Source organism: Thermoascus crustaceus (assembly GCF_041956765.1).
Source record: "Thermoascus crustaceus strain CBS 181.67 unplaced genomic scaffold VTN00scaffold_12, whole genome shotgun sequence".
Lineage (NCBI taxonomy): Eukaryota > Fungi > Ascomycota > Eurotiomycetes > Eurotiales > Thermoascaceae > Thermoascus > Thermoascus crustaceus.
The window spans coordinates 268610-295666 of NW_027192538.1; the positions used below are offsets into that span (position 1 = coordinate 268610).

Consider the following 27057-nt stretch of genomic DNA (forward strand, 5'->3'; position numbering starts at 1 on the left):
ATACAGAATAGGACAAGGACAGGGCAGAATAAGATCAAATAAGATCATACCGGAATACATATGTATCAGGTGTCAAACGATTTTCGAAACTCATGGAGTCAGACCAATTCAAATTAACAAAGATAGACGCTATATCAATCGATTTAATTTAAACTATTAAACTAGACAAGGATAGGATTAGATCTCATCTCATTTCATCTCATCTCATCTCATGACCACAAATTCCGCCCCCGAACGGAAGCCGATTTCTTAGCGTTTTTTGAAGATGAGGATGAGGACAACCACTCCGGGACACGGAATACACCGCTCAAGAGACCCTTCTTCTGTTCCTTCCACGGCCATGAGAACGACCACGACGATGTCGTCGTCGTACTCGACAACCCCAGCCGTCTCCACAACGAAGTAACCCACGACTCCTTTCTCCCACCGCCAAAGCCCAAGCCCAAGCCAAAGCTACCAGACCACCCCCTCCCCTCCGCCTCCCTCCGAAACGCCTCCACGATTCGATCGAACTGCCGATCTCGTCTCTCGAGCTCCATCTTCCGGGTGCGGTCCCACCACTGCCGCTGCTCCGTCGGGTCGAGACACCAGACGACGATATCCCCCCTGCGGCGCCAGTCGTCGTGCCAGGCCGTGTTCCAGGTGCGCCAGCACTCGGCGTAGGAGGAGGGGCGGAGGAGGGACTGGAGGGTTGGTTCGAGCTGGGCGAAGAAGATGAGGTAGTCGGGCCAGGGGTGGGTGAAGCTGGTTGTTATGCGGCCGCCGTCGCCACCGCCGGCGGGTGATGGTGCTGTTGTTGGGGGCTGGGAGGGTTGGATGGATAGGGAGGAAGATAAGGGGGAGGAGAGGTAGGTCGGTTTGTGGGGGAGGTGGCGGAGCCCTCCGAGCATGTTCTGGCGGAGGAAGTTGGCCGGGTTGTCGTAGAATTGGTCCGCTTCGTCCAGGTAGGATGCCTTTTGCGTCTCGTTGAGACCGACGGGAGGCTCGCACGACAGTGCCCACGCGTGGATGGAGGGGAACACGAGGTGCGAGCGCCACGGGGTGCTGTGGCACGGCATGAGGAAGCCTACCGTCATTGCGTTCTGCTGTGTAGCATCGGAGGGGACGGGGCTCAGGTGGCACGAGGATGGTGGTTGGGATTCACAGTGGTAGTGGATCTGGTGCTGGCCTCGGAGGTAGCTGAGGGTGTTAAGTGTGCCCGAGGCGTGGGACAGCGTGGTGTAGAATGCAACGAAGCCATTCACCAGCAGGAGGAAGAGGAGAATGAGCCTGCGAGGTGTCTGCGACCTCGCGGATGTGATGATGGCAGGATAGAAGTAATTCAGGACAGGCGGAGATGTCAAAACATGCAACGATGGCAACAAGGGGTATATGAAGCGCACTTCTTTGTGGGATATCAGAGACAGAACAAACGGCATGAAGATGCAGATATAGGCAAGCTGGCGCTTGATCGATGGCTGCAATTCGCTCGAAACCCGCGAGACCGAGGGAGACAGTGCTTGGTATAAACCGACAACGGCAAATGGCAGTGCTGTCGTGAGAAGAAGTGGGTATCCCTGAGAAATATAGTAATGCCAGTCGTTTCTCCCGTAGAAAACGGCAAGGGACTGTGCTATGTTGAAATACAGAAACTTGAGCGGCGGGAAAGTCCAGCTCCCGTAATAGAAACGATCAAAGGAGGCCGAGAAAGCTAGAACAGCAGACCTATAGATCGTCAGCAGGAGACATATCAGCAGGAGAATATGACTCGAAACTCACCCGCAGATTACAGCCTCCCTCACGAGCGTGAATCGTTCTGCTGCAGTGCCCCTGCGCAAAGCGAAACTCGCCAGGGTTATCCAGATGAGGATGTTTGTCGGACGCAGTATGCATGCCAGAGCGGCCAACAAGAGACATTGACGCAGACTGACGATCTATATGAGCACAGTGCAACCCAGGGCATATTCATGTTGATTGATCGTACCTGGTGAGCTCACTCCGATCGGTGGGTCCATCATCATCGAGTTCATTGACTGTCCGTAGCCCATTTTCGTCAGTTTCACAGCCGTCGCTCGGACTCAAGGACCAGGGCCAGGGCCACAGGTACAACGCGATAACGGTTAATGTGGTCTCCAGGCAATTGGACAAAGTTCGCGTAGAGCAGAAGAACTGCCACGGGCTGACGACGGTCAAGGCAAACTGAAGCTGTCAGCCCCAGATCAACACGAGGGGACGCTGTACACCTACTGCCGTCCACGCTTCATGGCTCCGAGGCCCATAGACCCTTCCGGCCAGCTTCCATGTGTAGTAATCTCCAACAGCTGCGATGACCGCCTGCGTCGTCTTGGGGGCCGCGATCAAGAGGTCCGCGCGGGTCAACGGTGACAGTGGAAGGGACCAGGCAAAGACCTTAGCAACATAGTACGCTGCAGCAAAAACAATGGGATGCAGTGAGGATCGAAGGTGATGTCTCCATTCCTAGGATATGCATGCTCGTTAGCATCGACAAAACCGCGTCCAGACCGGAGGCAAGCCTACCCAGGTTATCCACGCCCCGCTATCTCTGCCAAACACAAGCTGCCACGCCGGTTCGAGCGACTGGAAGAACTCATCTGGCTGGAAAAAAGTGCGGACGCAGAACGCGTTGAGAATGCGGAACGCGATGAGAAACAGCAGGATGTTCTGCTGCGGGTCGGCGGGTTTCTTGCGCTCCCGCGGAGACAGGTCCTGGATCGAGTCGTCGGCGTTGGCATCACTGATGTCGCCGGAGAGCTGGGACGAGGTCATGGACATGGTCTGAGGCGATCATCACGAAAGAGAGGGACAGGCACGGGTTAATAGTTATCGTGCCAGCGGAGACGATGACATCGAGGGACAGGTCACTGGAGCGGTGCAAGCGTGGCGCCCCACGAGGCCCAGACTCGCCAGCGAATGATGCGGCAGATGATCCTCCGGTGATGAAGTTGGAGACACGGCGGATACACCTGCACTTAACGGCAAGGTCGAGTTTCTCGCTTTGCTGCAGATTTATTCTCTATCTCCGTCATGCGCCTGGACGGCACCCTGTCCTCTCTTCTCGCCCCCAGGTGCACGAGACCTTTCTCCGTGGTACGCCTGACTTTGTTCCATACTTCCCATATCTTGACCTTAGCTCGACAGCATCGCCGCTCACGACCTATACGATAGTTTTAACCCTCAACATGTCTCCAATTGCTACTTCGAACAGCACAGGGCCGAAGACCACGTCGTCGGAGCCGTCTGCCTACCATGCTGCGTCGACGGACGCCGCCATCGCCGCGGAGCACGAGTACGCCGCTCACAACTACCATCCCCTGCCTGTCGTCTTTGCTCGCGCCGCGGGGACGTCTGTCTGGGACCCCGAGGGCCGTCACTACCTCGACTTCCTCTCTGCCTACTCCGCCGTCAACCAGGGCCACTGCCATCCCGAGCTGGTGAAAGCCCTCTGCGACCAGGCGTCGCGGGTGACCCTGAGCTCGCGGGCCTTCTACAATGACGTCTTCCCCAAGTTTGCCGAGTTCGTCACCAAGTTCTTCGGCTTCGACATGGTCCTGCCCATGAACACGGGCGCCGAGGCCGTCGAGACGGGCATCAAGATCGCCAGGAAGTGGGGGTACAAGGTCAAGGGCATTCCGGAGAACCAGGCCGTTGTGCTGAGCGCAGCGGACAACTTCCACGGACGCACTGTAAGCTGGCTACTTGGCTATCCTACACGGTGGACTTGCGTACTCTACGGCTGCTAACTGTTCCCAGTTCGCAGCCATATCCATGTCCTCGGATCCGGAATCTCGAGACAACTATGGCCCGTACCTCCCCAACATCGGATCGACGATCCCTGGCACCAACAAGCCAATCACGTTCAACGACAAAGAAGCGCTCCGGGAAGCCTTCGAGAAGGCCGGCTCAAACCTCGCTGCGTTCCTGGTCGAACCCATCCAGGGTGAGGCCGGCATCATCGTGCCGGACGACGACTACCTGAAGGAGGCCCGAGCCCTCTGCGACAAGCACAACGCGCTGCTGATCTGCGACGAGATCCAGACGGGCATCGCCCGCACGGGAAAGCTGCTCTGCCACGAGTGGAGCGGCATCAAGCCCGACCTGGTGCTGCTCGGCAAGGCCATCTCTGGCGGCATGTACCCCGTCTCGTGCGTGCTGGGCCGCAAGGACATCATGCTCACCATCGAGCCGGGCACCCACGGCTCGACGTACGGCGGGAACCCGCTCGGCTGTGCCGTCGCCATCCGTGCGCTGGAGGTCATCCGGGACGAGAAGATGGTGGAGAACGCGGAGAGGCTGGGCCACATCTTCCGCGACGGGCTGCAGGCGATCCAAAGCCCAATCATCAAGATCGTGCGTGGAAAGGGTCTGCTTAATGCCATTGTCATCGATGAGAGCCAGACCAATGGACATACCGCGTGGGATCTGTGCATGTTGATGAAGGAGAAGGGTCTGCTGGTGAGTATCCCATGGAAGCTATGATCCCCCTTCCCGCACCTCAGACTGGAAGCTAACCTCGACCAGGCCAAACCCACTCACCAGAACATAATCCGCCTGGCCCCGCCGCTGGTCATCACCGAAGAGGAGATCAAGACCGCCCTGGGCATCATCGAGCAGGCCGTCAAGGAGCTGCCCACTCTGGCCGGCGAGTCGGAAGACAAGGTCATCCCGCCGCCGGAGAAGAAGGTCAAGATCGGCCTGGAGAACTGAACTCTACGAAAGCTATTCAACATAGGAATTCCTTCCTGCACACACGCTACCTACGTAACCTCACCTATTCATGTAACCGTCGGACGAGTGTTCCGGGCGTATATGATACATAAACATAATAGATAAATAAAAAGATGAACGGTTTTCTCGGGTTATCTAAAATCAAATCCCATCGTCACACGTTCAGCTTGGTAGAAGTGCTGTAGTCCCGTAGGTTGAGGTGGAGGTGCAGTCGTACGGCCACCTGACCCGGACATGACCTGTTTGAGAAAGGAACGGGCCATGACTCCCTCAGGCCTTCTTCTGTCTTCACCTGTTGATTATACGTACGGCTACCCTCTCCATCCTCCTTTCATCTGTCTTCCCTTCATCCTCGAGTACCTAACCTTAGGTATCTGCGAACCTACTACCTCCTGTCGAATGGAACATCAAGCCAATTGAGCTGACCCCTCCCTCCGTTCGTTCTTGATTGATCCAGTCTACTGATTTAACCCGCACGGTACCTAACGCGATTGTGTTGGGAAGCGGCAGTGAGTCGAGTTGACCGGATAAATCCCACCAGTAGGAAGGTCGGGAACTGGATACGAACAGCAGAGATCTGAAAAGCGATAGATAAAAGGTGGAGAAAACCACATGGTGGATGCAGTGCGACAGCTCATAGGGCGTTTGTCTGCAGCTTTCGAACGAGTCAAAGATAGGTAGGTAGGCACGCTTGGATTATGTACGTGTTGACGACATCTGCACTTTTACTAACGGTGCAAGTGTACGACGTTGAGGCCGTCCTCGAAGCTTCTGCTGCAGTCAACCAGAGCCATTGCAAGATATTCTCCGATATGCAGCTACTCGCATCATAACCGGCTGGCTGTTCGCTACGAATGCAGACGGCCTCAAAAACGCCAATCTGACAGAAACTTTTTATTATTATTATTTTATACTACTCTGCTCCGCACTCCGAGACCGTGGGGCCACGGGCTGTCTGGGCGGCTGGGCCTAGTAGCCCTACGGCGGACACAAGACGACAGTCCCGACCGAGCAGAAAACCGGCATATCCTCAAAGACTTCAACCTTGCTGGACGCCTGGGAGCTGGATCGCGATCCTGCGGTAAGCGATGTTTTTTCTGTGTTTTTTCTGTTGTTTTTTTTTTTTTGCCCCATCTCGTGTGTACTACTGTGTCAAGCAGTACGGCCGGTCTGATCAAGCATTCCAGAAAGAAAGGACCTATGCTAAGCTCTCACCGGATCACAGAATTCCCAACATAAGGAACACCAATGATGACGGCTCGCTTAGGACGGGTTCTTATCTCCGAATTAACACATAGGTATCCACGAGCGCCTCTCAACCTATGGATGCTTATGCGCTGACAAACGCCAGTGGTTTTGTTTGCTCAGTTCGATCGGAAGCATAAACCTCCGGGTTTATGCTTGCGGCACAGGCCGACAGGGTTAGTACGAAGCCATCCTCCAACGTCGGACCAGCATATCTACGGTATGGCGCTGTGACGTGACCCATACAACATGGCCAAACCCTCCCCACCCGTCGGACTTCGTAACCACCGATCCTGGTACCCTGGGAAGAAGCTAAAATGCGTCAAGAGACGATGACGCGGGATGGCCCAGGCCTGCCCATCGGATGTCGGTGAAAGGCTTTCAGACCGGCCCGGGCAGCGGGCTGCTTCACCGCAGCCGTTCGTCTAGTTCTTGCCCTAAGGTCTTTTTAAGTATGGCTGTTGCTCCCGGAATCTGCGTTTTCGCGGCGCCCTGGGGTATATCAGCAAGGGATTAGGAAGCGTAGGGGTGACCGAATCTGCCGTCTCGAGGCCAGGCCAGGCCTTCTACATGTCAACATGGCCGTTGCCCCTCCACCATCTGCCGAAGATGCAGGTGAATTCAGCGGAGTAACGGTCGACAAGGAAAAGCTCGAGCATCCTTCGAGCTCTTCAGACTCAGAAAAGGGCGACGACAACCACGAGAAGAATAGCGATGTCGAAGCGGCCAAACGGCGCGTCAAATGGTACTCGAGATTGAACCCCCTTAGGCTCCAGAAGATACCTCCCGTCCCGACGGAGAGGGAGGTGTCCAGGGAATATGGAGCCAGCTTTCTTAGTGTCGTGACCTTCCAATGGATGTCACCGTTGATGAAGGTAAATCTTATTGAAAATTCACTTTTGCGAGCTACAATTCTGATAAAATCTTCAGGTGGGCTACCTACGACATCTTGAACTGCAGGACATTTGGAAAATCAATCCAGACCGATCCGTCGAGGTCCTGTCCGAAAGGCTCGAGGAGTCTTTCCGGCGACGGATGGAACGCGGAGACACCTATCCGCTGCTGTGGGCCATATACGAGACGTTCAAGGTTGAATTCTGGATCGGTGGCATCTGCCAGCTCTTTGCGTCCCTTTTGCAGGTCTTTTCGCCCTACACAACTCGATATTTGATCGCGTTCGCCACAGATGCGTATGTAGCCCAACACAGCGGTCAACCGGGCCCCCATATCGGCCATGGTATCGGTATCGCTGTCGGCATCGCATGTATGCAGGCCTTCCAAAGCTTAGCCACAAGCCAGTTCATCTATCGAGGAATGATCGTTGGTGGGCAGGCGAGAGCGGTGCTTATTAACATCATCTTTGCCAAAGCGATGAAGTTATCTGGTCGGGCGAAAGCTGGTGGAAAAGCTATCGAGGACTTTCAGAGCAGGCCGGAGCCGAAGGATTCCGGCGGTCTTTTGAAATCAGCCAAAGATACCCTTTTAAACAGGAAAGGCGGCCCCAAAGTCACAGCAGACATTGCAGCAGGCATTGCCGGGGATGGCAGGGGCTGGAGCAACGGGAGGATCATAACTCTGATGAGCGTCGACGCAGACAGAATCAACACTGCTTCGGGCATGTTCCATCTCACCTGGACCTCACCGATAACTATCATAGTCACGTTGATCCTCTTACTCGTCAATATCGGCTACAGTGCCCTTTCCGGGTATGCACTGCTAGTGATCGGTATGCCGTTGCTCACCTATTCTATCAGAACGCTGATCAAGAGAAGAAAGAACATAAACAAGCTCACAGACCAGCGGGTTTCGCTCACCCAGGAGATTTTGCAAGCCGTCAGGTTTGTCAAGTTCTTTGGCTGGGAGAGCAGTTTCCTGGAGCGGCTGAGGGAGATTCGAAAGCAAGAGATTCATCTCGTCCAGGTTCTCCTAGCCATACGCAATGCCATTCAGTGTGTATCCATGTCTCTTCCTGTTTTTGCATCGATGCTGTCTTTCATAACTTATTCCCTGTCCCGGCATGATCTGAGTCCAGCGCCAATTTTCTCTTCATTGGCGCTTTTCAACTCTCTTCGGATACCCTTGAATCTGCTCCCTCTCGTCATCGGCCAAGTGACAGATGCTTGGACCGCTCTCGGGCGGATTCAGGAGTTCCTGCTGGCGGAGGAACAGCAGGAGGATGTCAAATGGGACGAGACGATGGGCAATGCGATCGAGATGGAGCACGCCTCATTCACCTGGGAAAGAGTGCCGACTGACGAGAAGGAAGCCAAGAGCCGGACCGTGTCGAAGCAGCTTGAGAAGGGAGCAACGGAGAAGGCCGCCCAGAAGGATGTTGAGGACAGCTCGAGCGCTCTCACGGCCGTGGAACCGTTCAAGCTCACCAATCTGACCTTCACAGCAGGGCGAAATGAGCTGCTTGCAGTTATAGGTAGCGTAGGCTGCGGAAAGACATCATTGCTCTCAGCCCTCGCCGGTGATATGAGGAGGACAGGCGGCGAGGTACGGATGGGGGCGAGGCGGGCCTTTTGCCCACAATATGCCTGGATACAGAACACGTCTGTGAAAGACAACATCCTCTTCGGCAAGGAATATGACGAGGTGTGGTACAATAAAGTCATCGACGCCTGCGCTTTGCGATCTGATCTCGACATGTTTCCAGACCATGATAGGACGGAGATCGGCGAGCGCGGCATCACAGTGTCTGGAGGCCAGAAGCAGCGCTTGAATATCGCCCGTGCAATCTATTTCGATGCGGATATTGTCCTTATGGATGATCCCCTGTCTGCTGTCGATGCCCATGTCGGTCGTCATATCATGGACAACGCTATCTGCGGGCTTCTCAAGGATAAGTGCCGGATATTGGCTACTCACCAGCTTCATGTCCTCAGCCGCTGCGACCGGATCATCCTTATGGAGGATGGCCGTATCAATGCCATCGATACATTTGATAATCTGATGCAGAACAGTGAGCTCTTCAGGCGGTTCATGGCCAGCACATCGCAGGAGAAGACTAGCGAAGAAGATGCTAAAGAAGGCGAAGGCGACGTGATCGAGGAGAAAACGAAGAAAGCTCCTGAATCGAGGGTCAAGTCAGCAACAAAACAAGGCGGTCTAATGCAGCAGGAGGAGAGAGCGGTGGGCTCCGTCGGCTGGGATGTCTGGAAAGCATACATATTGGCGTCCGGCTCGTTCATCTACTGCCTCCTCGTCCTTCTCGCCCTGGCTCTGACAAATGCTGCCAACATCGTCACCAGCCTGTGGCTGTCGTACTGGACGTCCAACAAGTACGATCTCAGCACAGGTCAATATATCGGCATCTACGCCGGGCTCGGCGGTTCGCAGGCGTTCCTGATGTACATATACGCGACGATTCTGACGACCTCCGGAACGAATGCAAGTAAGACGATGCTCCAGAACGCGATGACCCGGGTGCTGAGAGCGCCGATGGCGTTCTTCGATACGACACCCTTGGGGAGGATTGTGAACAGATTCTCGAAGGACATCCATGCGATGGACAATGAGTTGCTGGATGCGATACGGATATACGGAATTACGATCACGATGATTATATCGGTAATGGTGTTGATAATTGTTTTCTATCACTATGTATGTGCCCTCTCGTCTTGTTGAATGTCAGCCATGGTCGCCTCATTCTGACCGGTTTGCAGTTCGCCATCGCTCTTGGTCCGCTTTTTCTGCTCTTCATCCTCGCGGCGAACTACTACAGAGCGTCTGCTCGCCAGATGAAACGACATGAAGCGGTCCTCCGGTCACACGTGTTTGCCCGCTTTGGTGAAGCCATCTCAGGCACGGCATGCATCAGAGCATACGGACTGCAGGGCCAGTTCAGTCGCCGCATCCGCGAGTCGATCGACGAGATGGACAGCGCGTATTTCCTCACGTTTTCCAACCAGCGCTGGCTGAGCGTCCGGCTGGACGCTGTTGGGAACATCATGGTTCTTGTGACGGGTATCCTAGTTGTGACGTCGCGATTCAACGTCTCACCTAGCATTTCCGGACTGGTGTTATCATACATTCTCTCAATCGTACAGATGCTGCAGTTCACCATCCGCCAGCTTGCAGAGGTTGAAAACAACATGAACGCAACTGAGCGAGTCCACTACTACGGGACTCGGCTAGATGAAGAGGCCCCCTTGCACCTTGCCAAGCTGGAGCCCAGCTGGCCGCAGGAAGGCGCAATTACATTTACAGGTGTGGAAATGCGATATCGTGATGGTCTTCCACTCGTTTTGAAGGGTTTGGATATGGAGATCCGAGGCGGCGAGCGCATCGGCATCGTCGGTCGAACTGGCGCTGGCAAATCGAGCATCATGTCTGCTCTGTTCCGTCTGGTGGAGCTTTCCGGAGGCACTATCAAGATCGATGGCATCGACATTGCGACGGTCGGTCTGCATGACCTGCGCTCGAGGCTGGCCATCATCCCGCAGGATCCTACCTTGTTCAAGGGCACTGTTCGCTCGAACCTCGACCCCTTTGGTGAATACACAGACCTTGAGTTGTGGTCCGCGCTGAGAAAGGCGGACCTGGTGGGTGAAGAACCGCAAGGCGATTCATATCCAGATAAGGAGGATATCGACGTCACCGCATCTCCCTCTCCAAACGAGGAAAAATCCCGAAACAGCCCCACACGCATCACCCTCGACACCCCCGTGTCGGAAGAAGGCCTCAATTTCTCCCTCGGCCAGCGGCAGCTGATGGCCCTCGCGCGGGCCCTGGTGCGGGACTCGCGCATTATCGTCTGCGACGAGGCCACCTCGTCGGTCGACTTTGAGACGGACCGTAAGATCCAGCGGACCATGGCGTTCGGATTCAAGGGGAAAACGGTGCTTTGCATTGCACATCGGTTGAAGACGATCATTCTGTACGATCGCATCTGCGTGATGGATCAGGGGCGCATCGCGGAGATGGATACGCCGCTGAGGCTGTGGGAGAGGGAAGGGGGTATTTTCAGGGGGATGTGCGATCGGAGCGGGATCCAGAGGGAGGACTTTTTGGTTGATCATGATGCGTGATCGTAATCAGGTGGGTAGAGGTATCTTCATCGGGGTGGAATATAAGGTACAGGATGACGAGGTCACGGTTGGTGTTGGCTGATTTCGGTTCTAACGATACGAGCCCTTCAGACGGAAAATAGTAATAGACGACTGCGTGTGTCAACGAATATAATCTAATAATACACGCTGCCCTCTCAGATGCGCTTCACGCCAATGCAGGGAGGTCGCTAGATAAAGCCTATTGTGAATATAGTTTCTTAATACACCAATTTTTCTCTGATATCGAGCAGAACTCTATATGTATCTCCATTTGCAGTACACTAGGCTGCCATATCTTTTGGCAACCCTCCCCCCTTCCCATCCTTTTGCTATATATATTCGATCTGAGCTGGCTTTCTCCAGAGTCTATGACCTATCACAGTGCCAGGTACCCTCCAGTGTCTTCAAGTCATGTGGTTATAGAATCTGAATAGCAATCCGCCAAGAAAGTAAGTAGGTAGGTAGGTAGGTAGGTAGGGAGAGTGTGACGAAAGATATGAGATATGGCAACCTGGTATAAGGTGTAGAATGATGGCGATGCCACGGTTGGTGTGGTCTCGGCTAATCGAGGTTCTTTTCTTCTCTAACGGATATGAGCCCTTGAGATGGAAGTAATAATCCATGACTGACTTATTAGGTAGGCATATATGTACATACATACAACGGTTTTGGGATATAATCTAATCTAATCTAATATTAACACGGTGTTTTTGCTGGGTATGAATGACCTTTTACAGGGAAGCAGGCGGCACATACTGTACTGTGCTGTATATTAGATTGGTGCGCGTAGTAAAGCAAAGCAAAGTTAGGCTAGTAGGTAGGTAAGAAGCTTCAATAGCTTAGCTTCTATGATAGGAGACTATCTGCCTAATCAACCTGTCTCACAGTTCTGGTGAAGAATTTTATTTATTTTTTGTTCAGATGATCTGAAGGAAGGAAGGGAAGAAAATATTCTGTATTAGTTATTGGTACTTAATTGCTTGAAGATAGGTTGATGATAATAATAATAATAATAATAATATTCGACATGACATGATACAGAACCCTTCCTTCAGGCTAGATATCTAGAATAGGGATCCTCTAAATCCTCTTCCGAGGTCAGCTTCATTGGAATTTGGATCTCGATCGGAAGAAACCAGGAGCAAGCTACCAGCTACTAAAGAAGACTGTCTGCCTATCTGCCTATCTAATCACCCCATTACGATATGATATGATATGATACTGACACGGTGCCTCGTAGTGGTATATTTTCACCGTTCTGGCAAGGAGTTTTTATTTTTGCTGATGTCATGGTCGACAAAGGAAAGAGAAGAAGAGTTCTATCGCTGAGAAGTACCTACCTGGTAAGGATGATGTTTTAAAACTACCTACTTATCTACATGGATCGCTAAAACCTGTAACGACGGGCCTAGGACTTCTTAGGCAGAGGGCCGTTGGGTTTATCTTGAAGGACAGAAGACAAGGGAAAAGATAGATAATAGTCGTTACTAGCAATGCTAACTCTAGGATTGCTATTTGAGTTGACCACGGGGTCCTAATCCCCATGGTTAAGGAGTGTCTTATATACATCTTAAGTTCTGCCCGGAAATACCTATCCGGTGGATCATGGCTATGGATGGATCAAGGGTCATGTTGGATCAAGAGGTCGGATGGATCAAGGGCCCCGATGGATCATAGCCATCGCTCTTGATCCATTGTCACGTGACAGGTCCTCCCCCTCACTGTCTTGCCGGAAATCCCTAGGTTGTGCCATAACAAAACCCTTCGAGCTAGAAATATCCTCCGAGTCCTCGGCTTCAGCAGAGCTCGATCGGCAACACGGGGCTGGCCAGGACCTGTGGCTGACTACTCCTATTACACTGTTCTATTCTATTTTGTTTGTTTCAGGCGTGCTTCATGCCATGCCATGCCGATGTGCGGTGGTTGTTACCTACCTACCTAGATAAAAGTCCCTTGATAGTTCTGTTTTACTTGTCTTCATTTTTTTTCTGATATTCAACAAAAGGGTGTATCTATCTATCGATCGATCGATCGGTCTATGTACAGTATATATGATATAATAGGATAGGATAAGATGAAAATACAGGGGCTTTTTTCTTTTCCCGATCTATATACCCTACAATGCAAATACAATACAAAATAAGAGGAAAAAAAAGCAAAAGCAGCGAGAGGGTATTTTAACTAACTAGTAAGAACATGGAAACGATCTCGACCTTTGATATATAGTACAATAAAGTACAGTGTGAACAAGCAAACAAAAAAGGAAGAAAGCAAGTGATCGTTATGTCCTCATTGAACGGAAACAGAAGCAGAACCAAACCAGAACAGACGGTATACAGATGAAAAGAAAAAAGAATGGAATGAATTGAAAGCAATCACTCGACCAATCCCAGAAGTTTTACTCTCCCATAGATATGCATATATATATCAATATTAATGACACCCAAGAAGTGAAAGGAAAGAAAGATTTTTTTCTACCGCGTATTATCCGGCGAGCGAGGTGGAAGACTCGTGGCGAAGGTGCACACTACCGGCATGTAGGCGTCCTCCCAGCTAAATTCCTGACGGAACTCCTCCAGGGGCCGCAAGGGAGGTTTCTGCGCCACGGAAGTGGAGGGGGGTGATGTTGCTGTAGACGTCGATGATACCGGACGTGACTCCGGCTCCGCATCGTCATCTACGTCTACATCTGCATCCTCATCCTCATCAACCTCCACACACTCCCTCCCCGTCTTCCTCTTTTTCAGAGATAGACAAAGCATCGAATTCGGCACCTCGATCGGATCGAAACCCCCGGCCCCACACATGTACGAGACCCACCGCGCCGACTCCTCGACGAAGTGGCCCGCCGTCGCCTGCGCCAGGTCGTCGCGGAGCTCGTGAAAGCTACTCAGCTCGTCCGGCTTGACGGGGGCTTCGAAGCTGAAGCGGCGGCCTTCGACGAGGAGGGTTTCGAGGGCGCAGAATGGGACTCCGCTTCTGGTTCCGCTGGCGGAACCGTCTTCGGGCCCACTGTTATCACTGCGGGATGACGGTACCAACATCTCCATCCACCCCCTCCGATAGAAATACTGCCAATTCCGATCCACCAACCCCACGTTCGCTGCATGCCATGACCTCTGCGCGTTGATCGAGACACACAGCGTGCTCAACTTCGGCATGGACCGCTCATCGCCTAGGAACATCATCAGCGCCTTCCACGGGTCCAGCAACTCGTGCCGCACGCGGGATTTCTGGATGACGAGTTTCCAGGGCGGGAGTTGGTCCAGGCCGCCGGTGGCGTGGTGGCAGTCGAGGTAGGGGTCCATCCAGAGCTTGAGGAAGCGGATGGAGGACCGGGAGGAAGGGAGGAGGCGAGTGGAGAGGAATTCGAGGGCTTGGAGAGGAGGGGCGTCGAGCCAGATTTGATAGCCTTTTCTTCTTCTTCCTCTTCTTCCCTCAACATCAACATCCTCCCGGCAGTGGTCATGATCATGGTATCGCCCCACCCCATACAATATGGCAGACGCCTCCTCATACACCATCCGACATGTCCGCAGGATCGCGACCTCCAGCGCGGGAGGGGTCCGCGTGGAGAATACATCCTGCCCCGGTCTGCGGTAGCACAGGCAGAACTTGGTCGCATCCCACCAGGTCTTGCGCGACTGGCTGTACCGGATCCAGAGCTCGTCGTGATCTTGCCGCGTCAGGAGTTCCTCGTATATCCGGTCGCGGAGTTCGCGCGGGAGGCGGAGGAAGGGGAATGGGCCTGTCGGTTGGTGTGGTTGTGGCGGTTGCAGGATCGTGGAGGTAGAGAACCTGTTGGTGTAGGGGGTGATGGTGGCGGTGGGGGATGGGGACGCAGCTATAGTTGAGGTCGAGGTTGAAGCGGAGGTGCTGTAGATGGGGGACGACGACGCGCTCGCGTTGGCGGTTTCGTTCTTGATGGGATCGTCATTGTGTCCCTTATCTTTGTTCTTGTCCTTTTTGCTTTTCCCTTTCTTTTTCTTCTTGGGCTTCAGCTTGATATTTGTTGTTTTGATCTTCTCCTTGAGTGTGTCGAGGACGTGGTGGTGGATGTAATCTTTCACCTTCATCCCTCTCCCTCGTTGAGGGGAACGAAAGCGACGGAGGGAGGGGGAGGGTAGGGATGCGCTCCCGTAAAAATTAGTGCTTTGAACGGCTTTAGCAAGTAAAGAACGACAATGTTGGTAAGTAAATAGCCACGAACAAACGAAAAAAAAGGAACAAGCTTTTTTATCAGATTAATCCCAAGTCGACTGCCTACAGAATTAGAATACTGATTACGGCGCGGCTGTCGACAAGCTCAAGGTTGCGAGTTCCACCCCCTTTCGCGAGCTGTCAGTCGCGCACTACTGCACGATAATCCGTGCGTAGATAGCGGATATCAACGGTTGCCTCGTTACTGAGTTAGCTTGGGAGTAGTTGACAGGTTCATGTCCGGAGTACAGCGGAGAATGTACGATGGCTAGGAGGTAGGTATGGATAGGGGTTTCACCTCTGGAATGTTTGAATAATCTGCACGGAGCGCGCAGTACAGATAACTTACCTGCGTTGATATGATTTGGAAAGCCAGGAGGTTAATCTCCTTCCCAGCTCCTTTCCATGATTCTTCCATTCTGTCTACCGCCAAATAGTGTAAGCAAGGTCCTGCTTATGTTAACGCTATGGAGTAGTCGGACAGGGCCCAGGGAAGACCGTGCTTATGAACTGACATGTGATATGCCTCCTTATCTGGCACTGGACTTGTGGAATCATGCCAATTGAGTGTACATATAGCATGCAGGATAATAATAGGAAGATGTGATGGTATAAATGAGAAATCCTCTGTTGGGTACTCAAGTACTGCTAGATGAAGAGGAAGAAGAGTGGGAGGCTCGTGATTTCCGTGCTTGTCACAATGTGATTTCGTTGGCCTTCAATTCTCTATTCACCCCCTCATCCCCCTCTGTGTATAATCTACGCAGTAGTTCTTTAGATATCAGGAAATGCCCCATTGAATGAGTCTGTTAATCGAATGTTCATCGTTATTGCTTTGTTATTGTTCAGGAGACAGTACCTAGAGGTAGCTAGTACATGAGCGCGGCTGAGGAACAGCGAGGATTCAGATACAAATGCATCAGTAAAGCAGGCTGACTCAGGACTTGATAGCCTAGCACTGCAGATTTCGACCTCCATGCTAGGGTGGGCTAGGACACCAGCGCTAGCTCCCCCTAATAATGCGTCCATCCAAGCGAACAAAGCCAGAGTATATCGATTCGTCTGGAAAAGAAGCCCTCAGGCAGGGCTTTCGGGCGTTCTGGCACGTAATAGGCGATGTGGATGGGATATGGTCTACTGTGTACACAGTAGCGACACGGGGTCTGTATCTCATGCCAACTGCCCCTCTTCACCGCCACTCCACCTTTTGCTCTTTGTTCCTGATGAACATGATCGTCACGCTGATTATAATAAATAGCCGTCCCGAACCCTATGTAGCTGGAGAGTGGTCTAGAATCCAGATTTACTGTGCTTCGAGAATTTTTCTTGACCTCGCTTGCAGCCGTCAAGTCACACTACTGCATGTTCATGCAGGGTCGTGGCCTTGTTTTTGTGGTCCCTGGTTATGGGTGTGGGAAATATATATATCAGGTTCCCTGCACGACAACCAACCCTACCCAGCTAAACAGCGCACTGATCGGACGTCGATTTATAGTTTTATAGCTCATCGATAAATTCACGGACTTCCATCTTGGATAATTGCAGGCCAGCAAAGAGTCCAAGGCACAGGTGGCACTGCTCTTTTGTCCCAGAAATCCAGAACGCTGGCGTGATCTTCAATTTGAACCGGCCTCGGGGAACGAGCTCCGGCCCGACCCCCATCCAACGGCTAACTTGGGAGTTCCGCAGTGCTAACCCCTAACAGGCTGCGAAGAGGAAAGCAGCAAGCTACTGAGCCCGCTAAGGACGCAAAGACCCCGTAACCCTGGAACTACCGATGGATTCTATGGATGGATTAAGGTTACTTCCCACTGTCTACGGCTGATAGTCTGATAGTCCGTGGCTGCTGGTACGAGATTAGATGGCTCGCTAACTGCGTACTAATGCCATAACAGGACTCTGGTCTTTGGCAAGTTGTGGCAAGTTGCAACTTGGACCTTAGGCCCTACGGAGTACCTCCGTAAGTACTCCAGTCTTCCTAGGGTCCGGGACCGCTGCCTGACCACGCCATTTGGCACTGACTCCTGGACTTGGCACATATGATGAGACTGAGACCACAATAATAATAAAAATAATCAGATCGAGCTTGACAGGCCTGTGTTAGCGAGCCCCCTGTCGACCATCACGCCGCGGCGCCAGGGGCACTGTCAGTGACATGTTGAACGTGATATTGATGGGCCAGCGCAGCTGCGCAGGAATCAGGGGCTGGGGTCTGCCACCAGCGCCAAGTGGTCTGTGGAGCATGCGCAAGGGGCGGCAGGATCAGAGCCACAAGTTTCCTTGCCGTTGGAAAGGTCGTCCAAAGTGTCAAGGTGTTAACTTTCAAGTTCGAACATGCCGCAACGGCGCAACCGATTGTAAGACTCGGTTAAAGATTACGGGGTTGCGTCGGCGAGACTCGGGGTACGGAGTGTATTTTGACTTTGACTTCGGGTCCAGACCGTCGCTTGCAGAAACTTCGAAATGGAGAAAATCTGGCCTGGGATTTGGATTTGATGGCCTGAAGCTTCAGTTAAACTTTGCGGAGTATACGATGTTCTCTGTACGAATCTACTCCGTACCAGTACCACACCCACGGTCAGGATGCTGGTCTCTAGTGTGCTGTCCTTTTTTTATTTCCTCCCTACAGCACGAGCCACAACTGACGACGCAGATGCCACACAAGTTCTCCTGAAATCAGAACGACCGCCGGCGACCGCCCTCCACGTGGGAGTTGACGTGGAGAGATGCGTAGGTAAGATATCGATGTTCCCTGCACAGTGCAGGCTGCGTAAGATTTTAAAACAAAAGCCTGGGTCTATTGCTGCAGATCGTGGATCTACCTAATCTTCCGTGTTTGGCACTTTTCCCGCTTTGATAGGTTACTAGGCTAGATTCGTTCTCGACAACACCATTGCTCTGCCAGCAATCAGGACAGCGGTCAAAGCCATGGGCCCTGAGCCATGAACGAGTGGGCAAGGATGCAGACCGTTCACCTTGGCCAAGGATGATCGACTCCCCCTGATAGTACCTGTACTGCGTAGTGCTGTGCCAATGGAACTTGCGAACCGCGTTCCCGGGCGTTTTAACGAATTACGGGGTATGCTGAACAAGGTTATGAGCATCTCAATCCATGTGTTGGCTGGTGGAGAAAGTTGATGGCTTGACGCACGTCGGGAGAGAATCGAGCAGGCCACTTTGTTTTTATAGGAATGATGCTCCTAAATCATGCATGACGCATCGCATGTAGACAATCTTCTTTAAGGAGGTGCTGCGCTGCCACTACCGGGGAGTGGTAGAGATTAGTAGGTACTAACAACCTACCTATTTACGGGTACTTTTATTGTCGCACACCTGCAATTCGAGCCCGAGTCGCCATCGCCGTGAGACATATCTGTCCGTCGTCGCACAAACGAGTCCAGAGACTTCAGACTACAACCCCAAGGATCCAGGCCGTTGGAGTTGCCTCATCGCACGTCACTGTCGCGAGCCAAGGAGATTGGAATGCGGAGTTGACGTCTGTCTTGATCTCATCAAGCGGAGAATCTGAGGACCTGGAATTCCATCTGGCGTAATCGAACAGACTGCTCGACACTTTTCGGTGCGATCTTTTTGCACCGTGTCTGGTCGAGGCCCGGCGGCTTCCTCGGCGGAAAATCAGCGTGCGGAGGCAGTCACCATCAGGAGACGCTCCGATTCATTTTTCGACCCCTCGTCGACGGAGACGATTCTGTCTCTCTGTCTCTCTTCTCTCTGGCAGACGCCACAATTCATCGTTCCCTATTTATTTCCTTGACCAGGATACCCCTTGGAGCCCCAGGCTCGACGCTCTCGCCGGGAATTTATTCCAAGGGGCGCAGACTTTCTTGAGCGGTTGAGAGGTACGGGGTACTGCACTCACCATCAAGGGCTGGTCGACGTTCACTCCTTTAAATCCCTACATTTCTTATATTTCTTAATCTCCCCACTCCATTCCAATTTTCATCCTACCCCGAGTTGTACGATACCCGACACCCATCACCATGTCAGAACCAGTCGTTGGTGCGCAGGTCGTGGATGTTCCCGAGCCAACGGACAGAGACCAGTCTCTCCTTCCTCCTAGTCCGCTTGCGCCGTCATGTACGCAATCCACCGCCTCCTCGACTCCCACGCTCCCGCAGGGGCAGTCGGTTGAATTCGACCCTAGCATCGGCGCCAAGCCACACTCCCCCTTCTACCGCCATCACCACACCACAACGTCTCTCGAACAGATCAAGTCCGAAGTTAGGATATCAACCAGGGGGTATACCTCCCAGGATCTCGAAAGTGGCATGCGGACGCCTTATAAGCAGTCGATGGACATCCAGAGTAACCGCACGTCAAAGATCTTCGAGAAGAAGAAGCGGCGGTGCAGTTGTATGGATGGTCTGAGCTGGAAGCAGCGGATCGCGGTCAAGATCTTGATCGCAGTGATTATTATCGGCACAATGATCGGAATCGCGTTGGGCATAACAGCCGCGGTCGGAGGAGGTGTTTGGAAGTCCAATGGCCGACAGGGCGGGATCGGTGACCGATTATGAAGCGCAATGAAGGATTGCATTCAGGTTGGTAACGACCGAATCTGAGATATCAGGAATGTTTAGGTGCTAACAACCATCAGATTATTCTTCGATTCGATATTAATTCTTGAATACCCGTTTATTGCTCCACAGGCGATGCAGATGCCCCGCCGTGAGGTACCGTCTCCGAGCAACATTCCGTTTCTGGGAAAAGACAAGGGAATATATCAAAGAGACGACCTCTTCTGTAGCCGCCTGGATCTGAGACCAGCGTGCTTAGTGATACCCATTAATTTTGAACAGGCATTGCGAGCGTCTGTCATGATTTCGGCAAAAGCACTAGGGTTGACGGCTGGGAGGGCAGCCTCGTCATGCAAGGGTCGGCGTTACTGTTGGAGGTTCTTGTGAATATTATTCCATTCTCTCGGGTTGATAGAGATGCGTCTGCAATTCTGGACGGCATAGGCGCATAGATGGTGCTGGGACCACCGTTTACGTTAGTCGCAACACGACAGCCTAGAATAGAGAAGTTAATTGACCGTCAGGAAGCAAGAAGAGATATTAAGTAGCACGAGGGATGACTTCTGTAAAGGAGAGTCGAGAAGACTTCGCACGGAGTAGACATCCAGACCCGGAGCTCCCGCGGCAGTTCGGGATGCCCGATGCCGGAGATCCGAGGGGCTGGCGGAACAACGTAATGCCGAGGGCCCCACGTGACCCGCAGCGGGCGCACTTTCTATAAAATCACAGCTGACTGCAAAATTTTCACCTTTCCTTTTGATTCTCATACATCGAAAAGCTTTTAACAGAACCTGCCACGACCGTCGTCTAGCTTCAAACCCCACGGCGATGTGTTGCCTTGATCTCTATGATCATTCGGTTCTGGAGAATAACCTTCCTTGATAGGAAGTTCCCCTTTCGTTGGGTCCTCTTAAGTGAGGGCGATGAGGGGGGAATGTCGATGATGGGATACATCTCTTCTAGACCAGGCATAATGCTGCCATAATCTTGCAAGTTCCAGTAATCGTACTGTGAATTTGGATGTTCATTATTATTTCCTATCGCTAGCTGTCCAATGAAAAGAGTAACGCTTTGCACCTGTTCCTGTATCTGTTCCCTGCGGAGCTCCACGACGCTCCACACGCCTCTTGATATTTTTCAAGGCTTGAAGATCTTAACCAGGCTGCGTCAAGCTGCAGTCCGCCTTGCTGCGCTGGATATAGTGCCCTTGAAAACATGCTGGAAAAAGCTAGAGGTTGGGAATGGGTTGTACCATTGAGGTTTGGTCCTCATTCCAGTCGTCGGCGCTAGTCACACAGAGTGCATGTGGAATGCTTTGAGATGCCTATTAGGGCAGCCCATCATGAATCTCCCCAGATCCATGAAATACTTCTGCTTGTCAGCTCCAGTGTCAGCTCTTCCTGTCCATTCTTGACGGCATTCTCGTCAAGACCAGCACTCTCACTTGGTCAATTGTTTGTTGTGATGTTTTACAGCCTCCGGCATTCCAAGCCAGCAATACATCGACAAAATGAGTAACAGGGAAGTCAATAAATTGGGCTCAAGATTCCCCCAGAGTCGACCTTTCTGTTAACCAGCGATTCGCGTCTCATTTACTTTTGATTGTTTCTTCTTGTCTTTCTTTTAGAGGAATCTCCCCTGTCCCCAAGTCACTCTTTTGTCCCCTTAATTCGTTTTCGCCCCGGACCGAGTACGATACTAACGGCAGGAAAGCCTCGACAAAGCAGCAAAATGAAGAACTTATACGGCGCGATTCCTGTCGCCGTCCTGGCCGCCGTGGGCAAAGCGGAGGCTATGGCTCAAGCCGCCGGTGCTTCTCCGATGTACCAGGCAAGCACGACGCCCACGCCGGCTGCGAAATGGGCGTCTGGTGTTGACCAGCACCACTATGATCGTCCTAAGGACCATGGCCCGGAACATGTCTACGTGTACCCGGTCCATTATCCCGACTACGACTCGCACGGTGAGAAGGACAAGGCTCATGGCCATGGACACGAGGATGTGTACTACAACGACTGGTGGCACTACTATGAGAGCCACGGGGACGTCGACCACGGTGGCAAGCACTACGAGCACGACTGGCATCTGAAGGATAGCGAGTTCTGGCCGCACCTCCGTTCGCGCGATGGTAAGAAGCGTCATGATGGCTATCCCCCTGTGTGGCTGGACAGCCACAACGAGATCAAGCTTCATGCCGATGGAAACGATGACTCCCATCACACGAAAGACCACCCGGACCCGTACGGCAACTACAACAACGGGGTGATCGAGTTTGGCCCTGGTCACCGTAAACGCGATGGGCGGAAGATGGTGGGCTCTGCCGCTGACCATGAGCACCACCCAGATTGGCATGAACACCATGAGCATGGCGGTGAGCGCGACCATGCTTCCAAGGACCAGGAAGCCAAGAGTTCTATCCAGAACTGGTTCCAGTTCGTTGGTCAGGATGGGGTTGCCGACCACGCTGCCTACCAAGCCGAGCATGACCAGCATCTTCATTGGTCTGAGCATGAGCACCATGACCATCTTCAGGGCCGCAATGAGCAGCACCATCCGGTGAACCACCCCGACTGGGACGCGCACGGCGAGTACGATGCTGGAAAGGCCCATTCCAACAAGGACGAATTCTATAACGATTGGTGGCACCAGTATGCCCAGCACCAGGGTGCCGGCGCTGCTGCCACCCACGGCGAGCACGATGAGCACCTTCACCCACGCGATGAGCAGCACGGCCAGGGCTTTGCTCCTCACTCCGAGTCCCAGGGCGAAGCCGATTACACGCACGGTCATGCTGGCAAGGATCAGTTCTACAATGACTGGTGGCACCAGTATGCCCAGCACCAGGATGCCGGCGCTGCTGCCACCCACGGCGAGCATGACGAGCACCTTCACGCACGCAGCGAGGGCTTTGGTCCGGACTGGGATGCCCACGGCGAGGTTGACCACGCGCATGGCCACGCGGACAAGGACCAGTTCTACAATGACTGGTGGCACCAGTATGCCCAGCACCAGGATGCCGGTGTTGCTACCACCCACGGTGAACATGACGAGCACCTTCACGCCCGGGATCAGGAGAGCAGCCAGGTTATTGCGCCTGTTCCGTACCCTGACTACGACTCTCACGATGAGGCCAGCGATGAGCACGGCCATGCCGGCAAGGACGAGTTTTACAACGACTACTGGCACGGGTACGCGAACCTCCAGGACGCTGATGTCGATGCCCACCACGATGAGCACGAGGAGCACGCTCACGACGGTAGAGACGACTGCCCGAGCGCGCCGGTGATTCCTGTCATCAAGACTGTCACTGCTACCGAGGTTCACACCTTCTGTCCCCACGGCAAAGAATGCGAGCACCACCACCACCACGAGCCGACCCCAAGCCCATTGCCAGTGGAGAAGACCGAGACTGTCTACACTACCGTCTTCAAGGACCTCTGTGAGACCGGCCTCACCCACAAGACATATACCGTCACCGAGAAGTGCCCTTGCAGCGCTCACCGCGGTCCGGACCACATCCCCGAGGGCTTCACCGCGACTGTCAAGACCTGCCACACCTGCGGCCCTCACCCGATCGTGGCCACCGTCACTGTTCCTATCTCTGAGGCTGTTCCCACCGGTGCTGCGCCTGTCTACACGCCTGGTGGTCCCTCGTGGCAGGTTTCGCCGAGCCCAACTCCCACTCCGACAGCCTGGAAGCCCGCGGGCCATCACCCTCCTCACAACAATGTTGTCCCCTTCACCGGCGGTGCTGGCTCCTACTCCAGCGCTGGAATCGCGATGTCTGTTGTGGCTGCTTTCGTTGGCGCTCTTGCTGTCATTCTGTGAATCTGATCCTGCTATTACAACTCAGCGGCTGGACAATAAGTCCGCTGACACAAACACCCAAGGAAGCGAAGGGTTATCATCGTGTCTGGGTCCGGTTAGGAATTTTCTTTTTCTTTATTTCCACTTAACAGTTCTAGCTTAATTCTCTACACCCCTTTTTGCCCTTCTATACTGTCATCTGGGACACTCGCCCCTCGCGATGATCAATCACCCTTCATGTCTCTCGCTCATGGACAAGTTGTTTCCTGGACCCAGTTGGCGAAAAAAAAAGAAAGCACTCGAAGAAAAAAAAGCCAGCGGGGCTGGAGATCTTCTGGTCAAGATTGCTTATTCTCTCTACCGAGCGGTCATTCTGCATGTGACAGATAGATAAATGAATGCATATCGATCTTTTATATTAATCATGTTTCTCGTGTAACACGTAGCACATCAGTCCTTTTTGTTAACCAACCAAAGATATCTATCTCATTGTATCTGTCTTAGACCTTCAATCCGAATTCAAGCAAAATCATTACCTCGAAAGCATCAATCAGACGATCGAGTCCTTCATCCTATCCCGTCCGTGCATAAAGTCGAGCAAGTAAAGCAGACAAGAGAAAATAAAATAATCCAATTTTCATCCGTTCTTTGATTGGACATTCCTTTTTTATTTTGTATTTAGCTCCCATCTTATTTCTTTTTTTTGGCTGTTTTGCAATCTTTCCTTTGCCATCTTTTTTTTCTACCTTTTTTGTTCTATTCTCTTCAAGTCTACGAAAGAGAGCATGGATTGCTATTTTATACTCATGTAATTTTACAGCTATCAGAGGGTACCCAGACACTATAATAGGTCACAGACCCTAGATAAAGCCAGCCCATATTAGATTGCAAGATAGCAAAAAGTGGCAAGCTATCTAAGTGGCTTGAACCGGGGGGGGGGGGGGAGAGTGCCGAAAGATATAGCAACCTAGTGTAGAATAGAATACAATGGAATGGAATGGCATAAAAAATAGCCTAGCGCCCTTGTTCATTCATTCATCCATTCATCCATAAATCCTTAGTCCGGGTAGGTAATAAATAAATATATATTAATAGCAATGGGCTAAATAAATCTTGTCTCGAGTCCAAAGACATATCTTTCCTTCCGGATGATCTTTCGCTTTTTTATCGCGTACTGCGCCTTTTCTTAGGACTCTCCAATCAATTGAGGTTTTTGTACATGCGTATAGCATACAGCATGGAGCCTATTTATCTAAGTAGGTGCGAGGACGAAGATACCAGGGGTATCTAATTTACATCTACATCTGCAGCTAATCTATACCAGTTTTTTTCCTGCTCTATCTACCTACCCATCCATCCAGCAAGCAAGAACCCATGGGAGCGGCGCTAAGCAAGGGATTGAATGGTTGGTTCTCGCATCACAGAAAATAGACAAAGGGACGTCTATCTATAAGTTCTAGATCCGGATCCGGATGATACGGTGCATGAGATGAGAGCGCAAGGTCTGCATCTAACCGTGATCCGAACTATCGTGGATAGACTTGCCTCACTCCGCCGTGATCATTGTCATGGAACGGATAGATATAGAGCTTATACGGACCTGTCTACCGGCTTTGAGCATGCGGTAGTCAGTGGGGAGGAACAGCCCAAGAGAGAGGACCCAAGGGGACAACAACCCCAATCCCCCTTCCCAGTCCGCAGACCCAGAAGCAGACCAACACACATCGACAGCAGGAGCAGAATAAGAATGTTAGACAGACGGAGAGCAATTTACTTTACCACGCTCACCTCCCCTCTTCGATACCCCGGAGACCTTCCCGAGCGGATGATCCCCCGTCTCGATATCGGTGAGTCTGCGTGCCCGTTCTGAAGGGTGAGGGGGAGATCTGCCCCCGAGTTGGTGTCGATGGAGGATGATGAGGAGTGGGCGAAACGACAGCAGCAGCAAGGGGGTATTGGTATTGGTATGGGTATGAGAGGTATGGAGGGGCGCGTCTCCCATGCGTCCCTGCCGGACTTTTATTGTTATATTGAGCCGGAGAGAAGCTCATCACGGACGAATTTGGATTTGGATTCTGTCAGCCGAATATTACCACTATAACCAAGTGGTATGCCAAGAGACCTATCAGCCTAGTCAAGCGCATGCCGATTCGGATCTGCAGAAGGTCATGATCCCTGCAATAAAGGAATCATATGTCTATACCCGAGACTGCCTATTTTCCTTTATTATATCCTTTCATATTTCATGAAAGGTCTCGGGATCACTAAACAAAGAAATATTCGGAAGGTCTTAGCCCCTAAGTCCATGAGAATAAATAGTCAGTTAGTTAGCTAGATTCGAATAATCAGAGCTTTCATCATCATACCTTCGGATTACTAGGTTCGCGCAGTCTGACAGATACCAATCTCCTGGTGCTACAGTACTACCACTTCTATCTCTGTAACTAACCAAACCATCCTTTTCACCATCAATATAATCACCATATTCCATCATGACCCCAAGAAACTTCAACAGACCCAACATCGACATCCTCCTCAAACAATACATCTCCGACCTCGCAGCCGACAGTCCCCATCCGATCCGATACTTACTGCACGACCACAAGTTCCATAAAGACTTATGGAGACGCAGAAGGTTGACTCGCAGGTCCAAAGTATCTTGCGTGTCGACGCGATCGGATTGAATAAGAGTGAGGTTGTCAAGGTTTATCCGCACCCACGGTATGCCAGACAGGAGGAGGAGAGTAGAGCTGCTGCTGCTGCTGGGGCTGCTGGGGCTGGTCAGAATGGTGATGGGGGTGGCACCAACGTCAACAAGGAATAGGGATGTCTAGTCGGACCTTCACCACCTACAGGTATGCTAATATGCTGATTGTGAGTATTCGTGGACAGTACTAAGAGTGCTTTTTATTCTTATTCGTGCAGTGGTGATGGATTTGGATTTGAGATAAGCTTTTTTTTGGTAAACTGCGTCCTCGGTCGTTACAGCTCAGAGGATGACTGTAAAATGCAAGTCTGAAGAATGTCCACTACATTGGACCTAAGCTGATAGGAAATAATCAGGCTGAGGATGGTGTTATGCAGGCCAACTAAGCTCCTCCTGAATAGTACCTTGAGCAGTTCTCTATGATCATTTATCAGTGATCCACAAGTACAGGCAGAGCTGGAACAGCGGTGACAATTACCAGGTGATGTTCTTCTTCAAAGAGTTCCGAAACAATTGGTTCGATCTTTAGTTTCCACTGTTGCTCGTTTGCCCGTTTACCAACAAGATGAGAAGCAAGGGAACTCGACCTCCACGCGCGGGTTTTTCATCCGCAGCTTATGTGATACTCCTACATCACCTCCTCCTAGGCTGCCTGGGACGGGAGAGTCACAGGTGTCGAAGGCAAACGCCTCTACTTCAAGGCAAAAAATTCTCGTATATTGCTGGGGCCATTTATTTAATAACCTCGTTTACATACGGTTATGATTTCCGATCCTTGCAG

General features: G+C 52.1%; 7 protein-coding genes across 7 annotated transcripts; 5 read left to right on the top strand and 2 right to left on the bottom strand.

Moving 5' to 3' along the window:
• Positions 1–209: 209 nt before the first annotated feature.
• Positions 210–2772, bottom strand: VTN00DRAFT_3133 (uncharacterized protein; the record flags this gene model as incomplete). Its single annotated transcript, XM_069429417.1, has 5 exons — positions 210–1704; positions 1759–1905; positions 1964–2178; positions 2227–2457; positions 2518–2772. The coding sequence occupies 5 exons, from the start codon at positions 2770–2772 to the stop codon at positions 210–212; spliced, it is 2343 nt and encodes a 780-aa protein (XP_069283126.1).
• Positions 2773–2840: 68 nt separating this feature from the next.
• On the top strand, positions 2841–4704 carry VTN00DRAFT_3134 (uncharacterized protein; the record flags this gene model as incomplete). The annotated part of the gene is made up of 3 exons (XM_069429418.1): positions 2841–3683; positions 3751–4452; positions 4519–4704. The coding sequence occupies 3 exons, from the start codon at positions 2841–2843 to the stop codon at positions 4702–4704; spliced, it is 1731 nt and encodes a 576-aa protein (XP_069283127.1).
• A 1844-nt stretch (positions 4705–6548) lies between these two features.
• Positions 6549–11003, top strand: VTN00DRAFT_3135 (uncharacterized protein; the record flags this gene model as incomplete). Its single annotated transcript, XM_069429419.1, has 3 exons — positions 6549–6845; positions 6901–9576; positions 9639–11003. 3 exons carry the CDS (start codon positions 6549–6551, stop codon positions 11001–11003), a joined length of 4338 nt encoding a protein of 1445 aa, XP_069283128.1.
• A 2495-nt stretch (positions 11004–13498) lies between these two features.
• Positions 13499–15100, bottom strand: VTN00DRAFT_3136 (uncharacterized protein; the record flags this gene model as incomplete). Its single annotated transcript, XM_069429420.1, has 1 exon — positions 13499–15100. One exon carries the CDS (start codon positions 15098–15100, stop codon positions 13499–13501), a length of 1602 nt encoding a protein of 533 aa, XP_069283129.1.
• Positions 15101–19225: 4125 nt separating this feature from the next.
• VTN00DRAFT_3137 (uncharacterized protein) lies at positions 19226–19762 on the top strand (the record flags this gene model as incomplete). Its single annotated transcript, XM_069429421.1, has 1 exon — positions 19226–19762. The coding sequence occupies one exon, from the start codon at positions 19226–19228 to the stop codon at positions 19760–19762; it is 537 nt and encodes a 178-aa protein (XP_069283130.1).
• Positions 19763–21493: 1731 nt separating this feature from the next.
• Positions 21494–23590, top strand: VTN00DRAFT_3138 (uncharacterized protein; the record flags this gene model as incomplete). The annotated part of the gene is made up of 1 exon (XM_069429422.1): positions 21494–23590. The coding sequence occupies one exon, from the start codon at positions 21494–21496 to the stop codon at positions 23588–23590; it is 2097 nt and encodes a 698-aa protein (XP_069283131.1).
• Positions 23591–25475: 1885 nt separating this feature from the next.
• VTN00DRAFT_3139 (uncharacterized protein) lies at positions 25476–26393 on the top strand (the record flags this gene model as incomplete). Its single annotated transcript, XM_069429423.1, has 2 exons — positions 25476–25646; positions 26202–26393. 2 exons carry the CDS (start codon positions 25476–25478, stop codon positions 26391–26393), a joined length of 363 nt encoding a protein of 120 aa, XP_069283132.1.
• Between the last annotated feature and the right edge of the window lie 664 nt (positions 26394–27057).